This window comes from Papilio xuthus, unplaced genomic scaffold (assembly GCF_000836235.2).
Source record: "Papilio xuthus unplaced genomic scaffold, Pxut_1.1 DF826923.1, whole genome shotgun sequence".
Taxonomy (NCBI): Eukaryota; Metazoa; Arthropoda; class Insecta; order Lepidoptera; family Papilionidae; genus Papilio; species Papilio xuthus.
Genome location: NW_013531726.1, coordinates 293,008 through 314,763, shown reverse-complemented (window position 1 = coordinate 314,763; position 21,756 = coordinate 293,008). Strand labels below are relative to the sequence as shown.

Genomic DNA, 21,756 nt, shown 5'->3' with positions numbered 1-21,756 from the left:
GCTTCGTTCCGATTCAAAAGTATCAGAAAGCGTATTTACCGAACTGTCTAGCCTCGCCGAGGAATGGAGCAATGCGCGGTAACCGTATTATTACGTTAGTTATTCATTTTTAGTTTTGAGTTAGTCATATTTTGAGTTCTATTCCTTTGCAGCATTGCCAACCGCTATCGTCACTCCAACAAGTGGGAATCAAAAAAGCACAAAAATCACGGCTCATAGCCTGTCTAGTTTTTGCACCATAGATAAAAGAAAAGTCTGTGAAAAGCACAGATTACCTGTGTAAAAAATCTGAGTATTTTGTAGTTCTTAAGATTTTCTCACTTTAACTTCTATACCAAAAAATAAGTTTGGGAATCTTTACATACGTTTACCATTTATTTTGAAACATGTTTTTTGAAATCAGTAAATCCTGAAACAGCAAATCAAAATTTAATTTTGACCAGATACATTAAAAATATGAAATTTAGACATTGAAAGCAGATGGCGACACTGATAAAACAACGTGGTAAAGAAAATTCCAATTACTTCACATTCACATCAAAATCAGCTGTGAACATCAGTATGGCCGCACCATCACCTACAAAATAATTTTTTTATAATTCAGATAAATAAATAGAAAAGTGCAATTTTTGTGTTAGTATCGCGTTAGATTGTGTTAGAATTTAGAACACTGTCGGTGTTGATGTTGACTAAAAGTGTTGCGTCATGATAGGACACCTCTCACTGACAAACAAATACAACAAAAATTGCTAACTACGAACAAGAGGCGGCTGTTTGTTACATTAGAGTTATATTTTTATTTGTGGCGTCGGTTGTGATTGCGGGCTGATGTGTTTCGTGCATCATTTGAACATAAATAAGTAACAATGAGCAGCATAAGACTTAGCTTCGTGTCGGTGGGAAGGATAGCGGTTCGGAGAAATTCGCATCTGACATCGGGTGAGTGGATTTCCATTTTCCATCATCATTATATTCCGATTGGCTTTTGCCCAATGTTTTATGTCGCAGTTACAGATTACTGATACAGTACGTATGTTTGTTTGATAACATGACGTCACCACGTTAAATGTTATTATGTATTCATTTGAGTGATATTTATTATCTAGCAAGTTTGTTGTTTTCTATCCACAAGTGGTTTTGCGTTGCACCTCATATCTTTGTAGCAAAAATAGAGTTTATAGTTTGTGAGAATTATAGCAATATAAAATAATAAAAGAAGTTAACATGATAAGGTCAATAACATTAAAATTGTATAATTTGTGCTTGACATTGACTCTTAAGGTCTTTTAGATGAATGTGGACCATTCATCAGCAATGAATAAATAAGTGGTCTATATGCATAAAAATATTAAATAGAGGTGATGAATTTGCATATCATGTTGCAATATTTGAATTAACAAACATTTCATAAACATTTTAAGAGGTTGAATCAAAATATGATTTGTGAACTTGATATATGTTACAATATTTATTATTCATGTTTGCATTTTATTTAGTCTTTGTCAGTTTAAGTTGATGATCTCCGGTTGGGTGGAAAAATATGTACCAAAGTACAGTTTGGAAAAAATTTCATATGATTTTAATTTATATATGTATTAATCTGACATATTTCCTGCAGAATTATCCTAAAGTAACACATCAAAATGGGTTGTTTTCAAACTATTTTATTATGCATTTAATATTTAATTTGGCCTTGTTTAAATGTCGGCTATACAATTTTGTGGTAATTTGCCACTAAATAATGTAGGTCAGGATCACCAAGTGGTATTCATGTACATGGATTGTAAATGATGTGATTGTGGTGATGGTTCAGAATTGTGTAATTGAAAATTTGTTTTAATTATAGCTTAGCTTATGTGTATGTATGTACTGCAAGTAGCATCGGTGGCTCAGGTGTTAAGCACTAGACTTGCAATCTGCATTTCCTGGGTTCAAATCCCGCCATGTACCGCTGTGATGTTCTATTTAAATATGTTCATTTATCTGATGTTCTTATGGTGAAGGAAAACATTGTGATGCAACATGCACATATCTGAGAAGAAATTTAAGTATATGTGTGAAGTCAGCCTACCCGCACTGGGCCAACATGGTTGACTGCCTACTACCTAGTCACCACTAACTTAGAGTAGGCTCTGAGCCCCTCAGTGGTGATGTACAGTGAGCTGATGATGGAACCTTGCGGTTGTGTTTTTAATTTGGATATCAGACTATTCAAGCGTTCAGAATAAACTTTGTCACAAATATTGTTACAAAAAACATGTAAAAAAGATTCCTCAGTCTACCTCATTTAAGTTAAAAGTTACATTAGCACCTATATTGTGGATAACCACATTTCAGTGTGTACTAGCCCTAATGCTCTTAGGTTCAGTAAAAGTCTGAGAGTATAAAGTGAAAGTTGTGTTATATCACAGCATCCACGCCGACTGAGGCTAAGCTTGAGTAGTTAGCACTAATAGGATATCCAGCTTTACAACAAACTTCTTTGTAATTTTTTTAACAATGAATTAGCAAGCTTGTAACTTCTAACTTGCTCCTTAGCGTTATCCTTGTCTTGTGGTGCAGTGACATTGACAAATCCCACCTTTTCTTGAAATGAGAACTTGAGGCATGTACGAGTTTTGCATATTTGTGGAAGATTCATTAGTGATAAGTTGCATACAATAAATATAGTAGGAGATAGTAAAAGGATCGTGATGATGTCTAACTTCAGTTATATGTAAAAAAATTGTAAGAGTGTTCCAATATTACTATATTTTATTATCATGGTTTTGTTTGTTGTAATGGAAACTTAGAACCTAATTAAAAGCACAGGAACTTAATTATTTGTCCTCAAAGCAAACAAATAAGGGGGAAGATAATATGTGTTATATGAGTTTTCCTCATTGGAAATGTTTCATGGGAAAAGTAGTGTTGCTTTTTGACTATACTTCATTTTAATCCAATGCCAAAATAAAGAAAATAAAGGCACTGCAAATTCTAATATTATACAAGATAAAACAAAGTATAATATTAAAATTATTTCATCGATAAAAATGTGTATATCTTTTCCTCATCCTCGTGGTGTCTAAATTTAAAAAAATAACTTATCTTTTAAGTGTAAATGTGAATTTTTTGTATCATACCATTAGCCGCAAGGTCTTTTTTGGACAGCTGTTGTCATGGAAGTTGCATTTTATTTTACTTATCCATAAAATTTAAGTAATTTTTTTGTCCACTACTAATATTTGTATCATGTTTCACTTAATACATTTCTATTTTTGGATATTTTTTACTATTATACTAATAATGAAGCATTTCAATTCAAGAAAAGATTAATAGAGTATAATTAGACCTTTATATTTTATTCTAAAAATATAACTCTTCAGTGACATCACAATTTAATATAAAACAGTGTATCTTATTACATGTTCTTATGGAAAAAGAGCTAGCGGCCACATGAATAAGAAGTGATCACTGCCTATAGACATACACAACTGTAGATGCCTTGCCTACCTTTAATTGACAAAGGTAGGGTACTCCCCTCCTATATCATAGTCGCATATAGCCTAGCCTATAGTATAGTCAAACTTACTGAGTACAGAAAGAGGCAATATGCTCTCTCTATGAGTCCCTTCCTCCATAATATCCACGTCCACTTTGAAATGCAGGATTGCTTCCACTTTACTGTCTTCTATTCATGTGACAAATGTTGCCGGCTGCTATCACTGTAAAATGTGTAAGCTATTTGCAAATATGTATGTTACAGATCGGAATGTCTATTAAATATGATTGTAAAATATATGTGTTAAGTGTTGCAAGAGAAAACTTTCTATATTACGTAAAAATAATAGTTTTAAGATCATAATCGCGTGCGCACCGAATGAAATACATTTTGTGGGGCATTACAGGCGCCACTTTCGTTTTCTCGCCGCTAACGAGATAATAATGACTGGATTTTAAAAGGCTTTAGTGCGTTGTGTTTTTTAATATTTACCATAAAATATCGTAAAGTGGACTGTCCCTCATTATTTACCTAAAATAAATGGGTAAATACGATTCTGGAATAAATGTTTCTGGAATAAATGGAAAACATGTTTGTTACTGATACTATATTAATTTATTAATATTTAAAAGTTATATTTATATAATCAGTTGTCTTATTTGACGTCAATAATAAGTTTAATTATAAAAGTATGTTAAATTGACTTTATAAATGCATAATTGTTTCTCATAATTGAATATGTTTTACTTTTTATCTGAATCCAGTTTTCGATTAAAGCCGCTAAATAGTAACCGAATTAATTGGGAGTGTGTCAAGGTGAGTGTTGCAAGTGGTGTCATGTGCCTGACACCCCCCTCCCCCCCTCTCCACCAGCCGCAAGACACGTTGCACCCTGCACGTGGCTTTATGACCACAATCCTTATATATATAATTCTTCTGTGAGTGTGTATGTCACTGAACTTCTCTCAAACGACTGGACCGATTTTGACGAAATTTTTTGTGTGTGTTCAAGGGGATCTGGGAATGGTTTAGATTCACAATTTTGTCCGCTGGACAATGTTTTTTTAATTAATTTTTAATTTATTAGTAGTTGATGATTTTGGAACGTTTTACATTGGATCCGACAGACGGCGCTACCATCGCAGTGTCAAATTGTCAGACAACGTCTGTCGGGTCCGCTAGTATATAAATATGAAGGTAAAATGTCAGCGAAGTATTTTTTTTCTTTTTGATACAGTATGTGAAGTTCTCTGCCTACCTCTTAAAGTAAATAGCTTGATGTTTAATGAGCAAAAGCTTAGAATTTCCGTTAAAATAAGTCGCAGTGTAAAAAAAGCCGTGTTTTAGTCTATCTCAGACATTTTAGATTTATCAAGTAACTTTTTATAAGACTGTCTCAAGGTAAATAAATCCAGACCAGACACATTAATTCTATCATTAATGAAATGACAGATAAATGACGAGTCATACTATAAAATGAGGTTTTTATTCACTTAGTTACATAAAGACAATTAAAAGTTCTTAAAAAAAACTATAACATTAATTAATAGTGCTGTTGTAAATATTTACTTCCCGATAATGACATTTTACCGCAATACAGTTATCAAAAATGAACAATTAAGACAACATAACCTGTAACCCAGAAGGGTAGGCAGAGATTATAAACTTTCATATTGCGCCGTCCTGACAAACCACTCGCATCATCCAAATTCGTACATATTTTTTAAGAGAAATTAATACGTCAACTTTCAGCGATTTATTATTTTGTATTCAGTTGCACATTTTGACGGTGAATTATGAAGACTTTCAAGATAAAATATGATCTTCCCCGTGACAACTGTAATTTGAGCCCGCTTACTTCGTAAATTATATGACGAGGTGGTACATTACTTTGGTGCATGTAAGCGCGCAATGTGGATGCAATAAACAAAACATGTAACCAAGAGATGTACAAATTGTAAAGTTGAGGTTACACTGGGACAGTTAAAACAAGCATATACATTTTTGGAAAGTATTTTTACGATCAGGGACATTCTTTGTAGTTTTCCTTTTGGATTTTTGGAACGAGTTTTTTAAAGTTTGGTTACTTAGCCAACAGGTAATACTATAAAGAGGAAATATTTGTATTTTTGTATTCAACTAATAAACTCAAAAACTACTAAACAGATGCTAAAAAATTATTTTGCCTTAAAAAGGTACATTTCGACTCAGTTACATAGGCTATATTTATTACTTTATATTTTTAAAAATTCCTCGCATAATACGGATACGGATCTATGATAGAATCCTTTCATATTTTGATATAACAATTAAAATATTTTTGAATAAAAGAACCTTTTTAGCGCCAGTGTAAACACGTCTTTAAAGTATACTACCAAAAGCGGGCAGTATATTCAAATCACGAAAACGAACATTTAAAAATTTACCTCCGCACATTCGAGTCATTCTTCTCAATTATTTTTGCCGCAAAATATCGGTTTACCTATATCCAAATTAGTGTATTACTTTGTATAAATTGTCGACTTGGCAAACAATATATCACCATCCTGGGTATTTTCCACGAAGGGTCGGCACAGTTTAAAATCTTCCATTTATCTCTATCAGCTGTCATATTTGAATTCACTCCCTAATAACACGCTTTATAAAATGCTATATATTAGTATAATATAAATGCGAATGTTTGGATGGATGTTTGTTTGAAAGTATATCCGGAACACCTCAACAGATCTGGCTGAAATTTGACACAGATGTAGAACATAGTCTGGAAGAATACAGGCTACTAAGTTTTTTAAATTCTGCGCGGACGGAGTCGCGGATGACAGCTACACAATATAACTTTGGAGATCCCGGGACCCTCGCAGACGCACTTGAGGTTGGTCACCGAGGGGTTTTAGTGAGTAAGAATCTCACATAACCCCCTTTCCCCCAAAAGGCAGGGTATCTTACGAAGATCCCCCCCCTGATACCAAAAAAAAATTGTACATTAAGTAAATAAAATTATTATATATATTTTAAAGATGAACAACAATATTTTATATTAGTGGTAATGTTTATACATTATCAGTGCATTGCCCCCGTGAATAATATTTTATCAAATTACTTTATTGATTGCTAACACATATGTAATTGACTGAATAATCATCATAAAGCGTCAATAGTCTAATGGTTAAGGGTACGGATTACCGATCACGAGGTTCACGGGGCACGGGGGTTCGAAACTGGCTATTCGACTATTTTCGTAAACCAATTTCTAGCACAAGACTAGTGTTTAGTTAGAGTGGTACAAGAATTAACAAATATCTCCTAATATTTTTCAAGAAAAAAAACACTAAGTGTTTTTTTGGTCTCATATAATGTGGTCTTCTATAAAACCTAAAACTTATTTTACTAAAATCAGGATTAACTTACAGACAGACAGACAATTGGATTATCGTTATGAGCAAAGCAAATGTATGATCGCGAAACGTGATTTTTTTTTAATATTGCATACAGACACTCTAATTTTATTCATTGTATAGATACTAAAATTTCGCACACACTTGTATGATCAAAAATGACACGGTATCACTTGAATATAACTAGTGAAAGTATTTATTGGAAAGCTCTTTGCAATGTCATATCGCTTATTTTGACTCTCTGTAAATGCACTGTAAACTCTGTTAATGGATTTTACATTCCATCTTTTGGTACAGAGTGCAACTATGGTAAACTAGCTGCCGCCCGCGCGGAATTGAAGAAAATAATTAATTAGTCTATGTGTTCTTCCAGACTTTGTTCTACGTCTATGCCAAATTTCAGCCGGATCCGTTAAGCTGTTCTGGAGATACCTTCTAACAAACATCCATCCATGTAAATATTAGCATTTATAATTTTGGTAATAAGTAAGATATATTAAAATGCCACTATTATTAAAAAGAAACATCGATATTACAGACGAAATATGTGTTTATTTATCAAATCAATTTTATTATTGAATCGCTAAAAAATAGATAAAACGTGTTTTTGTTTTTCACTGATTAGCTTATGAAAGGCTACGTGATTTGGTTTAACTTATAAAAACTTCATTTTACGTACAGTGAACATGATTTAGAAAATCGTGTGTCACATTTCATGATCACAAAGGATGTTTTGCGGTCACTCGCATAGTGTGGGGATACTCGTATAAGATGCGGTTTACACGCGACAAAGACAGAGGTTAAAGCACTTCGTATACAAGGAAATGTAAACGTACCTAATATTGTATGGTACACACAACGTTAAATCCTCGACTCGCGTCGTCTATTCGGTCAGATCAGGCATAGTGACTACATGTCAACTATACAGATTTGCTCTGCCATCTTGAAAATTGCAGCGACTTCTCTCACGATGATATTGACAAATAGGTTGCGAGCAACTGTCTTTGGCGATGATAGAAATGTCGGCGACGTGAGCTATGTACCGACTTCTTTAACATTGCATAAGTCGCTTAGCGACTAAACTCACCGGGTTTTGAAGATTTACGTTGCGTTGTGTATTAAGGGCCTTTGATTGACAAGCGTGAGTTTCCATTGCCGAAGTTCACGTACAATATCGAACATATTTGTTATCCCTTTCTTTCACTTTGAATAAAACTGAGATGACAATGTTTTTGCATAGATGTGTCTGAAGAAGAAACATATGGTAATAGTAAGTTTTTAGTCTGTTGAAAGCTACGAAGACTGGTGACAATATTATTAGGATTATATTTTACCCAAATAGGACTTGATAGTCTTGACTTTTTCGTCACTTTTTTTTTCTTTATTCAAATCAATTTGTGGGAATTTTTTGTTCAAATGTATTTTACATTGTATGCTTAAAATTCTGTATACACCTAAAGTCGTGGTTTGTGTGAGCTTTTTTTGTTTATTTTTCCTGTTCCTTTGCCGTATAAATACATGTTTTCGTAATATTGCGCTAACAGATCTCTCTGAGTGATAAATATTGATATAAGTATCGTTTAATGATGACCAAATTTCTGGTTATCCTCGACGGTTTACTTGTTTATGGTTATTCAGAAAATTACTTGTGATGATTGTAATTATTAGATGTCGCCCAATTATTGAATATCAGAATCAATAATCAAAGAAAATTTTATGTTCCATTAGGAAATTTAGAAGTTAGTATGACTTGCAATTCAGTGATTTGCAAATCATGCCAATAATCTTGTCTGTTTGTAATTGCTAACAAGACAAACTCTCATCGCTATATTATATTCGATCCTTGAGATCCATCCGAAAATTATTTGAAAGTTATTTGTATCTAAGAAAAGCAAGAAGCTAGAAAAAATCTGGAGAGTGTCGATGACTTAGGGGTTAAGCACTTACTTGGAATCTCCAGGTCCTCCTGGGTTCGAATCCCGCCAGGTATCAATGTGTTTTGGCGATTTACATATGTGCACTTATCCGACGTTCTTACGGTGAAGGAAAACATTGTGATGCAACCTGCACATATCTGAGAAGAAATTCAAAGATATATGTGAAGTCAACCAACCCGCTCTTGGTCAGCGTGGTTAACTTTGGCCTAGTCACCCCTAACTAAGGGTAGGCTTCAAGCCCCTCAGGGGGGACTTACAGTGAGCTTATGTTGCGTTTACACTGATCATGTTTTTCTTTTGATAAAGCGGTCACTGTTTAATTGGAATTAATTGAATATGTTCAAAATACCACAGATAAGCAAAAATATTTTCAGATCGAATATTAATTTCGGCCGTGAATTAGTTGTAATCCAGCGTTTATTTTAAATGAAACATCTTGTAGGAATTGTATTATCTACACTTGGTTAGTGCGAACCGAGGTCAGGTCATGGTTAGCCTTTGTTTGTGTCTTGAGGTTATTGTAACTATGACCATGATGTCTGTTGTTTTGCTACGAGTGAAAGTAACTAACAAAGACTCAATGTGAAGAATTAGCTTATGGTTTGCAAAAGAAGTCCTCCTCCCAAAAGGTCCAATAGTCCTGTTTCAATCTGTAAGTTAATTGTAACACTGTATTTTATTATTTTCTTGTACGTATCAATAACAAAAGTCGCTGACTCAGGGGTCCTGGGTTCGAATCCCGCCATGTACCAATGTGTTTTTCGATTTTATTATGTACATTTATCCGTCGTTCTTATGCAACCTGCATATATCAGCAAAAAAAAACAAGATATGTGTGAATTAATGGGAGAGGCGGCGACGCGGCTTGCCACCCGTCACGTTTCGTCTTCCGAAAGAGCGAAATACTGGTCCTGGTCTCTATCTACCCCTCTGGGTTGTAGACGTGAGTTGTATTTTATCAATGTCAAATATGTATTGTTAGATATAAGTACTTGAATTCAATTCCATGTATTGATACCGATTGCAACTATGTAATGTGTAGATGTTAAGGTCTTATACTGACCTTACAGTACAATGCAGTCAACTGACCACGCAGTTAACTATCCATCCATTTATTAATCTATGTGACCTAAATATGTACCCTTAATGAATCAGTATCCTAGTACATAGTAGCGGCGTTAGGGTAGGGTGAGGTGGGGCGACCGCCCAGGGCGCCGGCCGTAAAGGGGCGCCATATGGTCTCTAACATACACTATCTCTGAAAGGTTTCCCCCAAATCAAAAAAGGGAGCGCCAAAATAATTCTAAAATTGAACTTGCTAGTAGAAGCAGAATACAGTGAGAGCTATTTAACACTAAGTTTTTTATTTATTTAATTTACACATAATAGCTGAAATCATCACGCGGTCAAAAAAAATGGAATATACAAAACTGTTAATTCAGCCATCATGAGGTGTTAGTAGAACAATAGAATGTCATCAAGATAACATTACGTTAATTTATGATAATCTATTGATAACATCTATGTAAACATAAGGGCACATACACCCTGGCTGTACGAAGCATAAACAATACCCTTAATCATAGGTACACACTTCGCGCTTTTAACCGTGCATTTTGGTGCAGATACACTGAACCCCGTGATCAGTTGACTTTATTTTAATGTATGATTGTTTTGTTGGTCAGGTGGTGTGCAGACATGCCGCGCGGTGCGGCGCGCTTGCTTACGGCCGCTGACGACGTGCTCCGTACTGTGCAAGAATCCTAGCGAGCAGCCGCCCGGCGCCGCGGGCACGCCGCACGGACCACCAAAAGACACAGCCGCAGGTAACATTATCTTGAAAAAATAATATCCAAAGTTAAGCCAATGTCAATCTATCTTTCGCTACTCTTTAGAGAGTAGATAAGGAAAAAGAATTGTGGGATGGGAATGAAATCGGGACCGACAATAGTTTACATTAAGGCAGACACTCAAAAGGCACCAACACATGCAGTTGCTCTTGTGTCGAGGATGTCTATGTGCATATATTTTGTCACTACTTATAAAAAAAAAGTGTACCATTAGCCGTAGTATCTCTTTGCTGGTAGAGAGCTATTCAAACAATAAATCGACCAATGAGATCTTTTAATATGTAACTGGTTTAAGTCGATATGCGATTCTACAATTAAGATAATGCAGATAAGACTACTACAAAGCTGATATTATCGTTAGTTAATCGATACTAGATGTCATACGATGACTTCCTTGTTCCTTATTCACGTATTTTGCCTTTTTTGCGTGAATATTTCTATCGCAACTATAACTAGGGAGAACAAAGAAATATACAAAAATGTAAAAAGTTAATAAATAATATATTTTTTATTTTTTATATTGATTGCTCTTTGTCTGAATGAAATAGAGGAATAAAACAATTGTGATTATTTCTTTTGAGCATAAATAAATATGTGATTGCAATTTCTACAATATTTTTGTTATGTAAATACGTCATATCTAACTATACTTATAAAACTATTGATAAATATAAATTCAATAAAAGTAATGTATTAGTTAAATTATTATTTTTTTCTATATTTACATAGACGCTAAAGTTACGTGTCCATTATCCCGCGTAAGACGCACCGCACGCACGGCCCGCAACGAATTTTAGTTTGGTCTGTATGATTTGATATAGCGTCGCGTCGATCATCCGCGCCGCCCGCATTAAACAAAGACGTAGCAACGTCCGCGCATGCGCGCCAATGGACGAGTACCTTAATATTAATGCGCCAAAATTAGTTGCAAATATTACTTTAAATATAATTTAATTGTATATTAAATGCATTTTAAAATCCATATTAAATCATAATTAAAAAATAACGAAGATACACGAGTTGGCAAATATTCAAGTTACATAGTAATTGTTTTTTATTTATGGATTAGACGACACGTGTCTGTAGAAATAAACAATATGATAATTTAAATATCTCTAAATAAATATATGTAAATGTCTTTTGTACACTACAATATAAATGACAAATCTATATGAATATAATAAAAAATCTTATTAAGCAGAGAAATATACGATTTCTTAAAAAATCAGTTTTTTAAAGATGACTTGACAAAAGCATCGTTTCTAAGTATACATAAATATTATTCCGGATATTAATGTTGATTTTTGAGGCGCAAATTATTGTACAAATAAGTTTTAGACTCATGAATTGCCTACTTTAAAAGTCATGAACGCATGATATTTTTTCGTCCTGTGTAGTCAGCATTTGTCGTGTTCGAGTAATAAAATTAAACGACTCGCGTATAGATAGATGAACGTCTGTCATATAGTTGTTTTTAAATAATTGAAATTAGAAATATGTCATAGGATTTTTTTTCTTACCATTAAACGTATTTGTTGTGACGTCAGGTCAGAGTTCCGGTGGTAAGAAGTCCGGGTCTGGCACTGGCGGCGTACTGACGTGCCCCAAATGCGGCGACCCGTGTACCCACGTCGAGACCTTTGTCAGCTCCACGCGCTTCGTCAAATGTGACAAGTGTCACCACTTCTTCGTAGTACTCAGCGAGGTCGACACCAAGAAGAGTATTAAAGACAACGCAGAGAACAAATCAGGTTTCTATAGGTCAGTCAGACTCTTGTTATACTTTATTTTGTGTAACTTATTACCCCACCATTAGGGTCCGTTCACACAGACCGGGCAGAGTACAATGCAGATTTTTTGTCGCAAATAAAATTGAAACAAGGCTTAAACATCTAGTAATAAATAAAGCCTATGCACCAGGGGAGTATAGATTCCCAATAGCAAACAAACCATTCCTCTTGATAAAGTCTCTGCCCGGTCTGTGTGTACGAACCCTTAGGCGGAATACCTATACTATTATACTGCAACAAAAATAAAACGATTGGAAGAAAACTCTTAAAGCAAAAAAAATGGCAATATGCAATATTGTATGATAATAAATTCAAAGAGTATATATCTAATTCAAAATTAATCAGATAAAATGTTATCGTTCAATATAAATGTATTTTGGGCAAGAAGTGTCGTTGAACTGTGAGTTATTGCATTTCTTATACAACTATCGTGATATTTGTTTCTCTTTTTATCTTAATACTTAAGTAGTTTTTTTCTGTAATTTATTTTTATATACGCGATTGTATTACGTCGTTTGTAAGGTCGAGGTGACTTTTGTTTTCTAATTATCACTAAGTTTTTTAACCTATAACAAATAGATTTTTAAAAATCCATTGAAAATTTGTGTTATATTTGAATATGTTTGTATACAAGTTTTTGTACAGTGAAAACCCGAGATAATCATGTATCAGTTTGAACAATTAACACCAGAGATGAACCTTTAACGGTCAATATCACCCGGGTGAAGGAACTGCAAACGTTTGCACACGTTGTTTATATTAATATGTTTTATTTAGCGTTTTAATTATTGTGCAAAAATCATATTTTTTTCAGATACTTTAGAAGCAAAACTGTCATTGAAACCATATACTAGTTTGTCACCCGTGACTCAGTTTGCACGGAATTAAAAAAAAATAGTAGCTTATATCTTCTTCCAGACAATGTTCTACGTCTATGCCAAACATCGAGATCCGTTGAGCCGTTTGCATCCATCGAAACATTCGCATTTATAATATTAGTAAGGAGTATTTTTGGAGTCTATCAAGAACCGAACTTTCAACTACACTGTTTAAACATTATGTAGACACATTGTTTTCTTACAGACTTCAATGTAAGAAATTCTTCCATAGGTATTTTTTAAGAGCACTCACTCTCGTGTACTATTTTCTTTCGCTTTCATATAATTTGATCATTACTTTTTTATAATATAAAATGGCAAACGAGTGGCCACTTCAAACTTCTCTTTAAGCTCGATACTTGCGTAAGATCAGCCGTGATATTGCATCTTGCGCAAGCGCCGGACGCCGCGGAAACTTCCGCTGAACTGTTGAAAGTTAACTTATATATCTGTCCAATACAATATGTTACAACATTCATACATTCGTGCCGAATAAAAGCGAGTTAGCGGATGGAGAATATTAAGAAAGTATAAGTTAGCTTTTGTATAGTACACAGAAATAATATATGTTGTTTACCAAACGTAAGTAGAAAGCATCAAGCGAGGCATCAAGAATGGATGGATGTTTGTTAAAAGGTATCTCCAACGGCTGCATGGATCTTGCTGAATTTTGACATAGATGTAGAACATAGATTGGAAGAACAGATAGACTACTAATTAAGTTTTTCTTTTAAAATTTCGCGTGGACGTAGTCGCGGGCGACAGCTAGTTAACGACTTTAGACATTACCTAGTGTAAATGTTAAATTAGATTTGTGTAAATTCCAGAAAGCCACCACCACCTCCTAAGAAGATCTTTGAATACTTGAACAAGCACGTGGTGGGTCAGGAGTACGCGAAGAAAGTGTTGTCTGTGGCCGTCTACAATCACTACAAGCGTATCTACAACAACGTCTCCAGCGGCGCGCACGCTGACGCCCACCATCCTCTGCATCACACGCATAGAGGTACCAACTTACATTGACACAAAAGTACATACATGACATTTGATCACACAGCTCTATGGTTCCTTAAATGGCCCAGGTAGATCCTCTTGAGTCTACAGAAGACCCTGCTGGGGTTTACATTATCGGACTTAAGTTCAGGGTTCATAAGTTAAAAATGAAGTTTAGGGCTTTCAATCCCAATTTTCCAGTGACGATCGACGAACCATTATCTTAATATTCTAAATATAAATGTTTTTATCAAGTTGTTTTTGCTACTTATGTATGTAAATGTATATAATGTCGTTGCTCTATATATAATACTTATGTTGTAAGGAACTGTATTGAGTTGTTATTTATCGAAAGTGTTGCCAGGTCAACCCAACCGCGTCAGGCAAAAAGTCAATGCAATTGGTCACACTCTCGCGCACTTTTTGTCTACAAAGTTTCACTTACTATTCTCATTTACGCCATTAAATTTATTATAATAGATCGATCTCACTTGCATTTTTAATGTTATATTTTAAATTTAATATCTTTAAAGTACGTTATTTTAAACAATAGATAGACGTAAAGACTTTATTCCAATGACTATGTATTAAAAAAGTGAACTTAGAATGTGTGTTTTCCTAGACTATGTTCTATATCTATGTCAAATTTCATCAAAATCTGTTGAACCGTTCTAAAAAACACTTTAAAATACACGTTTATCCATCTATACATTCAAACATTCGCATTTATAATATTAGTAAGATGTATTATGTTATTAAAATAAGTTCATAGCTCTGCATGTCTTTGTCAAAGTAAAATGACATGCGACTGACATGGTTATTGTTTATGGCCGCCATTGTCTTTTGTTGTCGCTCTCCAAGTGAAAGTTGTCGGTGATTTTCATAATTGATGCGGACAATTGTAGTTTGAATCACAATAAAAGGTTAAGGTCTTTTATTCTCTAACAATGACCTCTATAGACAGGCTATAAGGCGAAGTATTTTGTGCCTATTTGATTTTGAAGCTGTGGAGTGTGGATTTGAACTTATAATATAGATAGAATTAATTGTTGTAAACAAAGTAAAAGCTGTTATTTTCAAGCAATTACTTTTTCATTTATAGAATTCAGTGTTCTGTAAAGATTTAAAAAACGTATGTCGGTTCAGTCAGGTTAGTTTCAATTCTAAGGAAATGATTCCTAATGTTTGATGCATCCAAAATCTATTAGAAGAAATTATGAAATCGCAGGTAATAATGTTGTACAGCTAAGAAACGTGATAACAATACTGAAGTAGTGTTGCACAGACGAGGACACAAGTTACATACTAACATGTCAGTACTGACCACCGAGTGCGCGACCGCCTTGTTGTACTGACATGCTGCTGTTGTACTGTTACATTATTGATATCACGTCTTTTAATCGATTGCTGTACTATAGGGTTACATTGATTACATGACTCGTGTGTAATGTTTCATCTGACGTAAAGACCTCATTACTGCCTCAAGAGGGAAATTGGGACAAACCTAACTCTATACCGACTTATTTTCTAAGTTGGCAAAGCAAGCTGACAACCGAATAGCGCTTGAAATAACGTAACGATCGCTGGCCAAATATATCCGCAATAGCGGATGCATTGCCTACTTTTAATCGACGGTGGAGAGGACGCATGAAAGATAATATTTTCCTACGCGTCACCTCCTCCGTGATATCCCCATTTTCTTACCATTCTTTCCTCTTAAAGAAAGGGCGGGAAGGGAAAAGGAACTAAAATTGGGGTTATAAGTATTATATCTTTGTGTTACTGTGTTATGAACTAGTGTTGAATGACATGACAAATGACACTCGTAATATATTAACGCGTCTGTTTATTTAAAGGGAGTGAATAGGATGATAAACTGTTTTGTGAAGAAAAGTGTTTATCTGCAGAGTTATTGCACGTGAGTCACGGTGGTGGTGGGAGCGGGGGCGGGGGCGGAGGTGCAGGTGGTGGGGGCGGAGCGGAGGTGCTGGACCGGCAGCAGCACGAGCTGCGTCTAGACAAGAGCAATGTACTATTGCTAGGACCCACTGGCTCCGGTAAGTCATACCACTTAGCCCTTTCTAGAGTTCAAAATACGGGAAGTATCACGATCATAAAGCGTGAACATTTCATTCGTTTTATTTTAACCTATTGAATAGTCGAAATCAATGGAAATTAGAAATTATATTTACACTATCGGACATAAAAAAAATAGTAGCCTATGTGTTCCCACAGACTATGTTCTGGGACTATGACAAATTTCAGCGAGATCCATGCAGCCGTTTTGGCGATACCTTCACACGGATTTATAAGATGAGTGAGATTAGAGAAGAGAGGTAACGTTTGCGCAGGCAAGACGTTGCTGGCGCAGACGATAGCGCAGTGCCTGGACGTGCCGTTCGCGATCTGCGACTGCACCACGCTCACGCAGGCAGGGTACGTCGGCGAGGACATCGAGAGCGTCATCGCCAAGCTGCTGCAGGACGCCAACTTCAAGTAACTTTCACTTACACACATTGCATAACAGTCCTTCCCTTCTCATCCTTAAGGACGGGAAGGGGAAAGTGGATGTGTCTCCTCCGTCGATTAAAAGTTGGAAATGGGTTGTGCAATTAGGGATGTAGTAATTGTTAGCTCGTCGGTCACCTTATTAAATAAATGTTGAAGAATGTAGTAAGTAATGTATTAACGGAGTAATTGTGTGTGTCAGTGTGGAGCGCGCGCAGACCGGCATCGTGTTCCTGGACGAGGTGGACAAGATCGGCGCAGTGCCCGGCATACACCAGCTCAGGGACGTCGGAGGTGAACCACCGGCCACATCTTATATTTACTTTTGTCCCATTCGAAGGATCAAAATGTTATCTTTCACCTCTTCATACGAACCCACTAATCTAAGCTCGGTCTCGTCTTTTCCTTTTACATAAAAATATGCCGCTACTTTGGCCGCGCCGGATTAAAAAAAGCTTAATCAGTAGCCCATATGTTCTTCCAGATCATGTTCAACGTGTATGAGAAATGAAGCGGGTCGTTCTGTAAATATTTAGTAAGAAATGGTGAATTTCGTTACAGGCGAGGGTGTGCAGCAGGGCATGCTGAAGATGCTGGAGGGCGCGGTGGTGTCGGTGCCGGAGCGCAACTCGCGCAAGCTGCGCGGGGACGCCGTGCACGTCGACACCACCAACATCCTGTTCGTCGCCAGCGGCGCGTACAACGGCCTCGACAGGTGCGTGCGTCTCGCCGGAGCGGTGTCACGTGTGAGGGCGGGGTGACATGTGATGTTGTGTGCGGCAGGCTGGTGCAGCGACGCAGCAACGAGAAGTACCTGGGTTTCGGTGCGTGGGACCGGTCGGGCGGGAGGCGCGCGGCGCTGGCGGCGGCCGCGGCGGACGCCTCCCCGCTCCAGTCCGCCGCAGCAGAGGGCGACGAGCGCGACGCCTGGCTGCGCAAGGTGCAGGCGCGCGACCTCATCGACTTCGGCATGATTCCGGTACGTTCAGCTCGTCTCCACCTCCAGCCGCTCCTACCTCGCGCGCCACCTGCACACTAACATCCTCCCCCTCTCTGCCTGCAGGAGTTCGTGGGACGGTTCCCGGTCCTCGTGCCCTTCCACAGCCTGAACCAGGACCTGCTGGTGCGGATACTGACGGAGCCGAAGAACGCGATGGTGGCGCAGTACAAGCTGCTGTTCGCGATGGACAAGTGCGAGCTGACGTTCAGCGAGGAGGCGCTGCGGGCGGTGGCGGCGCAGGCGATGGAGCGCAAGACGGGCGCCCGCGGGCTGCGCGCCATCATGGAGAACCTGCTGCTGGAGGTGATGTTCGAGATCCCCGGCTCCGACATCGTCTCCGTGCACATCCACGAGGGCTGCGTGCGTCGCAGCGAGCCGCCCTCCCTCACGCGCCGCCAGCCGCCGCAGGAGCGCGACCTGCACGACTGGCCCTCCGTGCGTCTGCACAACTGTACGTATCACCCTCACGCCCCCCCCCCCCCCTCCCCTCCCCCCACAGGTGAAGTGCTGAACTCCTGAGCCACCGCTGCTCTATTTATTCCTTTAGCGTTACCAAACCCGGTCAATTCGTGGCAATGAGCGGGCGAGAGACGCCGCGCGCTGCACCTCGCACCTCGCACCTCGCGATACCCGACACGTTGCTCACATGATCCCTCGAGCCGGACTCTGTGGTGACTTGCTTTCTTTTTTTTTGTTTTTTTTTGTATGAATCTATGGATGGATTGTCTGATAAGAAATAAATTGTGATATGATGGGTAGCAGAGATCTGGTACATGTAGAGACAACGCCAGTAATTTTACTAGTAATTTAGTTTTAGTTAAACTTTAGGATTCAAAATGTACAATATTTATTTATCTTTGTATAGAATATTTTTTGCTTTTCCATACAAAGTTATTTACATGTGTTTTTTTATTGTTGCAGGAGATGAAACAAGCGAGCTAGCCGAACCATCAGTCAGTGAGCGGTGCGGTGCTGCAGTACCGGTATGGTGCTTGCTGACCTCAGCGAGAACTACAACACCGAGCTCGGAGTGCGCCTCCCCCCTCTCCACGCCACACTGATACAACTCTTTTACGATTTGATTTATTATCAGCCGATTTGGAATCTATTATTATGGTTATTTTCTATCAATATAAAATATTAAAATACACCGAATTGGATTTTAAACATAAACGTCTGATATAGAAATGAATGTTGCCAGTTTTAGATTCCATGCGCGCAATTGGGTAAATTAAAAATGGATAAAATAAAACGGGAAGTTATCTATCTGTTTCTGCGTATAGAATCCAGACAGCATTTCTTGTAGATGTGCCAATCGTAGCAATTAACTGAAAAGATACATTTTTAACAAAGTGTAATAAATTAAAATTAAATATTTGAAAGCAATCTAGTGACATTATGATCTTTATGTAAGTTCCTCGAGTTAAATTTATATATTCTCATTGTAAAGGAAATCATACAAATTTGCGCTTGTGATGTAAATTACTGTAAATAAATAGTAATGTTAACGTTTAAGATTTTGAATAAGCTTTTTTTTCTATTTTTCTCTAATTTAAGCTCCCTACGTGTAGGCAAAATTAGTTTCGGTTGGCAACCCTGTGAGAAATGACGATTTGACGTTTGTTGATGACGTCACACATTTATTGTTTTCTTTTTATAATATAAATAGTTGAATAGTTGAGATGTTCACTTGAAATGCGGACAATGTGATTGTATGAATTATTTTAGGTCTAAAATATAGATTAATATAAGTCCGGTTAGACGAAATTAAATCTAGAGTTTAACATTACAGCTAGAGGTGAATAGTATAAAGTCTATTTTCATTTAAGATAAAAAAAAATCAAAAAAAGAAGTTGGACGATTTTATTTTTTATTTTTCTTTTTTTTTACATACTGATGTTCACATTTGTAGTTGAATTGAATGTTTTTAAATGTCATAGTTTAATTCTCAGTTGTTATTTGATCAGGTTACGATTTAGATATTTGGGTGCTGAAGATAGTCGAGAAATTAATTATAAAAAATTAAATTGTGTTCATCGATGACGATAACAAAAATAAATATATGAAAAATGTTTGTTGCTTTTTATTTTTATCCTTCATATAAATATATAAATCAAAAGCAAGTTAACATGCAAGTATAGTTCTTTTCACATATACCTACACCTGAGATAGCGTTTTGAGTAAAAAGTTAAAAGTCGCCTAAATTCTGAAAACCATTACAAAACACCACAAATTCCTTGTCTGAAACGACATTTGTGTAACTTACCCTTAATCTAAGTTTTTTTTTTTTAAATTAGGACAATTTCTACAAATATTTTAGAATTACATTAATACGTTTTACTCTTCATAATATACAATAAGATTTCTACAAATTCATAAACTTGTAAATAAGTTGTGTACAATGCTATCGGAGTTACTCGCATTATGTCAGGCTCTCTGAAGTCTGTCACAACACCACGACTTTTCAATGATAATGAAATTCTTTGTGCATCCACATGTATGATTGATACATGGCCTCCTCTCTTCTCATCTTCTCTAAGATTGCCCACACTAAACCCGTAATGTACTAGCTTCGTATCGATAAGATACATCAAGTACGCTGTTATATGCAATGATTTCTTTCTTATGTTATTTATTCCTGCTTCATTGAATATTTCGAGTGAACCTTTCAAAGGTGCCATTGAAAATAAAGAAGGTGTTCCGATTTGCCAACCGTTGGCATTTCTCTGATGATCGAATTCCTGCTTGAACTGAAATCTATTTTCATCCTTGTTGCCGTACCAGCCGGCTAGACCTGGACTTAATTTGAAATGTTTTTTATTCATGTACAAACCAGCGCAAGACCCTGGACCTCCGTTCAGGTATTTATAAGTGCACCAGACGGCGAAATCTATGTTCAAAATTTGTAAATCTAGATCTATAACACCTATCGCATGACTTATATCCAATCCGATGATAATTCCAAGTTCGTGCGCTTTCTCACAGATTCTCTTTAATTCTAAAACTTGCGAAGTTTTGTAGTAAACAGCTGGAAGAAGGAGTAAAGCGACATCTGTCGTCATTGAGTTTATAATAAGATCTTCTTTCATGAAACTTCCTTGACAACGAACGACCTTGACTGCATCGCTGGGTGCTAAGTTATTTAATCTGACTTGACTGTCAACGGCGTAGCGGTCCGATGCAAAATTAATATCATCAACTAATACTTTATATTTTTTTATTGTCGGTTTATATAATGTGCACATAGCTACATGTATATTAGAGGTACAAGATCCAGATATAACAATTTCATTCGGCTGTACTTTTATCAAAGGGGCCATTAGTTCAGCCAGGAGACTTGAATATTTTACATATTGGTAGTTATTGTACATCCAAATTCTAACGCCTTCTTTCTTCCAAACTTCCAAAAGATCGTTTAAGCTTTTCTCGGCGTCAATCGAAGCCAATCCTACGGAATGACCACAAAGATAAATTTCTCCTTTCGTCTGATAAAATCTATGCGTGAATTGTCTCAAAGGATCTAATCTGTCTAACGTCTTTGGATATTCGACGTCTTCTTTGAAATTACGATCCATTATGTAATTTTTTATTACTGTAATATTTAGTAATAAACTCACGAATGATAAACAATAACGTTTCACTTTTTGTAAATAAATTAATTAAATTTAATGTTACAGGAATTATTTTTAGAAATATTTAGAACTGTCTTTATTGTAGTTACATTTTAATGTTCACAATTGTTTTATTCAGTTTAAAATTAAATTTTGTAATCAAAACAGGTTTCTTTAATTAATATAAAAACATTTAATAAGTTCATTGACCCTGTTGATAACTTTTATTGCAGTTCATTTTTATTTTAATTACATTAATAAAAGTATGTCAATACTTTTATATCTATCTAAAAGACCTTATCAATAATGTTTG

At 36.3% G+C, this 21,756-nt stretch overlaps 2 protein-coding genes across 2 annotated transcripts; one reads left to right on the top strand and one right to left on the bottom strand.

Annotated features, from left to right (window-relative positions):
* Nucleotides 1-489: 489 nt before the first annotated feature.
* ClpX (Caseinolytic protease chaperone subunit) lies at nt 490-19,904 on the top strand. Its single transcript, XM_013318556.1, has 11 exons — nt 490-939; nt 10,499-10,639; nt 12,211-12,424; nt 14,159-14,337; nt 16,232-16,381; nt 16,676-16,820; nt 17,035-17,126; nt 17,394-17,547; nt 17,616-17,811; nt 17,896-18,283; nt 18,754-19,904. Coding segments are annotated over exons 1-11 (1,734 nt in total). The 5' UTR covers nt 490-866; the 3' UTR covers nt 18,756-19,904.
* Nucleotides 19,905-20,159: 255 nt separating this feature from the next.
* Nucleotides 20,160-21,416, bottom strand: Kynu (kynureninase). The gene has a single exon (XM_013318242.1). The coding sequence runs from the start codon at nt 21,405-21,407 to the stop codon at nt 20,160-20,162; it is 1,248 nt and encodes a 415-aa protein (XP_013173696.1). The 5' UTR covers nt 21,408-21,416.
* Nucleotides 21,417-21,756: the final 340 nt, after the last annotated feature.